At 46.3% G+C, this 5521-nt stretch overlaps 1 protein-coding gene across 1 annotated transcript; it reads left to right on the forward strand.

Annotated features, from left to right (window-relative positions):
* Nucleotides 1-321: 321 nt before the first annotated feature.
* LOC103367856 (keratin, type II cytoskeletal cochleal-like) lies at nt 322-5521 on the forward strand. The gene is made up of 9 exons (XM_008296015.1): nt 322-952; nt 2859-3067; nt 3159-3219; nt 3318-3413; nt 3530-3694; nt 3785-3910; nt 4023-4243; nt 4356-4447; nt 4612-5521. Exons 1-9 carry the CDS (start codon nt 425-427, stop codon nt 4797-4799), a joined length of 1686 nt encoding a protein of 561 aa, XP_008294237.1. The 5' UTR covers nt 322-424; the 3' UTR covers nt 4800-5521.

A 5521-nucleotide genomic window follows, 5' to 3' on the forward strand; every position in this document is an offset into this window, starting at 1 on the left:
GCCCCACACCTCTCAGAAAGCTAATCAAGTGAATTAGTCTTTGCCAGAATGTCTTTCCTCCCCTCTCTCACCACTTGGCTCTGATGCCATTCCTCTGCAAGCATCTAGGTGTGTCGGGCCTGGATCACTTTACAAGGGTGGCACTGTTACCTGTCTAACAGGCTGAGCTGCTCCAAGCTGATCTACTTGCCTGCAAGTGCACCCTCCAGGATCCAGGTAATTGGAGGAGGGCTGAGGGGAGGTGCAGAGGAGGTTGAGCTTATTGGGACCTCCCTCGCAGTTGGAGGCAGATAAAAGTCAGCCACGGACAGAGAGAAGATACTTAGAGGGATTTGACTCTCCTCTTTGTGTGCTCCACTGCTCTGCCAAACCTCTGTCTTTCCTTCCCTTTTTCTCTGTGATCCTTCCCTTTAAGAAGAAAGCCATGACGAGTAGAGTGAGCATGAGATCTACGAAAGTCGTCTCCAGCAGTGGTGGAAGCACTTATGGTGGTGGCGGCAGCTTCCGTATGGGACCATCAGGATCTGGTGGATTTACCGCAAAATCTGCTCACATGTTCAGATCCGGCCCAAGGATGAGTTCCGGTGTCAGTATTTCAAGTTTTGGTCAGGGTATGAGTGCTGGTGGTGGAATGGGTTCTGGCTTCATGAATTACAGTTCTAGTGGTGCTGGTGGTGCTGGTATGTTTGGCGGAGCTGGTGGTGGTGCTAGTATGTTTAGCGGAGGGTATGGTGGAATGAGTGGTGGTATGGGTGGTGGTATGTTTGGTAGTGGTGGTATGGGTGGTATGGGCGGTGGACCTATCATCCCCACCATCTCAAACGTCCAAGTCAACCAGAGCCTGCTGGCCCCTGTGAGCCTTGAGATTGACCCCACCATCCAAACTGTCCGCACCCAAGAGAAAGAGCAGATCAAGACTCTGAACAACCGCTTCGCCAGCTTCATCGACAAGGTGAGTTGCCTTTTGCTGTCGGTTACAGAAACAGCGACTGTCCTACGTTTTTGCCCTGCACCATTTCAAAAAACTGTTAAAAATCTGGATTGAAAAATTGGCCTTTAGATGTGATATACTTTGTAATCACTAAATGAACAATAGTTTCTGATATGAAAAGACTAAAGACGGCAAATGATTAGAAGTAGACGTTGCAGCAGACTTTCTCTAAAGGGTCACCTGAGCTCATTAAATATTACACAGGAACTGATCCAAATCTGAATATCATACACACTCAAGGCCTATGAAAACCAGGGCTAACTAGCTCAAATTTATTTTAATAAGCACAATGCAAATCAGTGTCAACATGGTTTGGTTGGTTGTCCAAAAACTGTCATCCCAAACAGGCTTCTTAAAGCAACACTGTGCATCTGCTATACAGACAACGGAAGAAGACCGCTGCTTCATTCATTTCTTTTTGGCCAGAACTGGCCTCTTGCCAGCTGTCTCGCTGTAGAGTGAGAGGCAGGAAACACTAGAGTGGTCGTATCCAGTGACTGGTGGCTTTCAGTGTGACATGAAGAGGGGATCAGGTTATCACCTGTTCCCATGGCTGCAAGGACTCGCTCGCTATCAGTGGTGCTGCAGAAAGTGGACTCCATTTTACTCCTTGCAATGCCTTGCATAATAGTTACAAGTCAAAGTTAAGCCAATGTGTGGAGCCTTTGTATTAACTTCTGGGCTCTCTCTGTGGGATGAGGGAAGACACAATAATTTAATTTTTTAATTCACCCTTTCACATTTTGATGTATGAAATGCAGATGAAGGACTTTTTCTCTAAGTCAGAAATGACACACCCTGTGTGAGAAAATGCTCAGTTAGCTTTTTCTGCAGTGTACATAACCACACCTAATCTGTCTTTGCACAGGCGACCTGGTCTAATTCCATTCAGACTTCTTGTTTTTTATTAATCTAAAAGTAAATTGTTTGTAATAAAGCATCAGGTACAAAAGTATTACAAGTGGCAGTAGGAGGAAGGATGCAGCAGGTGTTTGCTAAACATTTTCATTAGATAAATCCAATAAACAGTATTATTGAACAAATATGGTATCTTTAAAGCATCAGCGCTCAATTATCATGGCAGGTAATACCTTCAGGTGTGTTGCCATAATTACTGAGGGTTGAGGCAGGCAAGTTGACTCAGTGAAAGTATGCATCCTGGAGGCGAGGGAGCACTAATGTCAGGTGTTTAGGGAGGAGCTCGGCTGAGGTGTGGCACGGAACAACTTGCCTTACCTTAAAACAAAAGCACACACCCAAAGATGGACTGTTTGGCCCTACCTTCTTTAGGCTGCAAACCCAGAGGGCTAAGCACTCCATTGTCCATCTCTTGGAAACAAGCAATGAAGCATATTGCTCAGGATTATGTCTTGTAATGATCTCATCAGAGCAAGTTTGGTTCCTCTGTACTCTGCAGAGTCTCTACAGCGCAGTGCATCCAGAACATCTCTGCCCCTACGGGCATTTCAGTCCAGCATCTGGCAGTATTTTGCAAACAACAGTTTTTGGTGTGGGAAAGTCACACAAAGGTGTGGCTCAATGGATCCCCCGAGGAAAGTAAAACAAACAACAAAAAAAAACAAATAAAAAAAACAAACATCTTTTTCTCCTCTGAGCGAGCATGGTTCATGTGACAAAAAAACAGTTGTTAGCATCGTATTTGTCTTTTTGATTTGTACTCTTGCACATGTTAGAAAATGAAATCAGACTTCGCTAAGCATGTAAATCTTTGGACATGAATCAGTTTTAGTGTAGTTTTAACGATGCACAATTCATCTGACTGTTATTATTCTGCAGCCATATTCAAAATACTACTTTCTCTCCGGTGACAGCAGATCTAAACTTGGCAAATGGTTTTATCATTTAGGTCCGCTTCCTGGAGCAGCAGAACAAAATGCTGGAGACCAAGTGGAGCTTGCTGCAGGACCAGACCACCACCCGCTCCAACATCGACGGCATGTTCGAGGCCTACATCGCCAACCTGCGCAGACAGCTGGATGGCCTTGGCAATGAGAAGGTCAAGCTGGAGGGAGAGCTGAAGAACATGCAGGGCCTGGTGGAGGACTTCAAGAACAAGTAAGTCCAAGTAGCTGACCTGCAGCAGATGAAACCCACAGGTTTGTTGTTGTTTTTTTCCATCGGCTTATTTTTCTCCTCTCTGTGTCAGGTATGAAGATGAAATCAACAAGCGCGCCACTGTAGAAAACGAGTTTGTGCTCCTGAAGAAGGTGAGAGTGAATCTGCCATTATAAAGCCTTTGCATGAGTTATTGCTTTCCCCGTTGACCATCGCCAATGCAAACCACCTCCTTCTTCTTCTCTTACAGGATGTAGATGCCGCCTACATGAACAAAATTGAGCTGGAGGCCAGAGTTGACGCCCTTCAGGATGAGATTAACTTCCTCAGAGCTGTCTATGATGCGGTAAGAACAAGCAGTTGAATGCTACTGCCGGGCACAGACAAAGAATAGAAATAGATTGTGGACCATCTGTACTCTCTGAAATCTTTTTATTAAAACAATCCATATTTTCTGTGCAGGAACTGCGTGAGCTTCAAGGACAGATCAAGGACACCTCAGTCATTGTGGAGATGGACAACAGCCGCAACCTGGACATGGACGCAATTGTGGCAGAAGTCAGGGCTCAGTATGAGGACATCGCCAACAAATCCCGCGCTGAGGCAGAGACATGGTACCAGACTAAGGTAAGTACAGTGAGAGAGTCTGCAGTGCCACTTAAACCAGAGGGGCCTGTGGAATCTGTAATAACAGTGAGTTTTATTCTTCCCCTTTAGTTCCAGGAGATGCAGACCAGTGCTGCATCAGCAGGGGACGACCTTCGTAACACCAAGAGTGAGATCGCTGAGCTTAACCGTATGATTAGCCGGCTCCAGAATGAGATCGAGGCAGTCAAGGGACAGGTAACAGAAGCTTGTGCCTCGCTGATGGCATTTGTTTCCTCAATATATGTTGAAAGGAAAGTAAAGAAATTGAAAATAAAAATACGGCATGTGACACTTCTGCTTCATCCAGCGTGCAAACCTGGAGGCCCAGATCGCTGAGGCTGAGGAGCGCGGTGAGCTGGCTGTGAAGGACGCCAGGGCCCGCATCAGGGACCTGGAAGAAGCCCTGCAGAGAGCCAAACAGGACATGGCCCGCCAGGTCCGCGAGTACCAAGAGCTCATGAACGTCAAGCTGGCTCTGGACATTGAGATCGCCACATACAAGAAGCTTCTGGAAGGAGAGGAAATCAGGTAAAAGATGAGCTGCTTTCCTCTTCTGAAACAAAAAAAAGTGCAGTGCAGATTCCATAATGCAGTTCATATTATCAGTAGCTGATTTGCTGATCTGTGTACCTCTTTGCAGACTTGCCACGGGCGGTTCAACTGCAACCATCCATGTACAGACCTCAGGTGGTGGCGGCGGCGGCGGCGGCGGCGGCAGCGGCGGCGGCTACGGTACTTATCAACATATATCTTCACAGTTTGTTAATTGAAATGATGAAGCCATCAGTCTGGCTTCAGTTTGGTTTTCATGATTTAAAACTAGATCATATGCTGCAGGAAAATTGTGACTTCTGGCATCTCTTCTGAATATGTGTTTTTCTCATCACCATGTGCAGGCATGGGCGGCATGGGCATGGGCGTCGGCGTTGGCGGCGGCATGGGCGGTGGTTTCAGCAGCAGCATGAGCATGAGCAGTGGCGGCGGCGGCTTTGGCGGCGCCGGCTATGGCAGCAGCGGCAGCATGATCGGCGGCGGCAGGATGACCATGAGCAAGACACAAACAGTCAGCGCACGTCGTTATTAAACGCAGCAGTCCTCTTTCTCTCCATTTTTCCTCCTTCTCTCATTTTGTTCTCCTCCTCTTGTCCCACTCACGAAAGCTTTCATAAAACCCACCACCCCTCTTCCTGCAGACACAGAGCAGTCTCAGCAACACGTTGCACTTGACCATCTACAGCTGACCAAACCGAGTAATGGTTTTGGCACAACACACCTACAGAGGGGTAGACATTACATCCAAATACAAGTAAAGGCAGAGCTATTGTTGCGAGCAGCAGAGATGTGAGTCAGTCCTGTTCTCCAGTTATCAGTCAGCCTGGCTGTCTTTTGGTTGCTGGATGTGCTGTTGTGTAGACAAGGGAATACTTGTAGTGTCATGACAGAGAATCCTTACAAAGCAACAACCACTGCACACAGAATGACAACAGCAGTTCTTAGCCCACAGTGTCTCGTCTGCTGTGTCACATCGGTCATTATGTCGAGCAGTTTAACATCATCAAAAGCAGCCACCTCTAACACTTTGTTATTTTACTTTTGGGATCCTCCTTTTCTTCTCCTGTTTTGAGAGAAAATGAGTTCTCCACTACAGTACATAAAGGTGTTTTGATCATGCTTTGCTTCCATTTTCACTCTAAATAAAAAAAAGAAGAAAAAAAAAAACACTGATCAGGCTGACTGGGACAAACAGATTTATTGTGAAATTGTACCATCAAAATCATCTCACCAATAAATCCAAGAATCTCTGAA

This window comes from Stegastes partitus, unplaced genomic scaffold (genome assembly GCF_000690725.1).
Source record: "Stegastes partitus isolate 25-593 unplaced genomic scaffold, Stegastes_partitus-1.0.2 Scaffold1094, whole genome shotgun sequence".
Classification (NCBI taxonomy): domain Eukaryota; kingdom Metazoa; phylum Chordata; class Actinopteri; family Pomacentridae; genus Stegastes; species Stegastes partitus.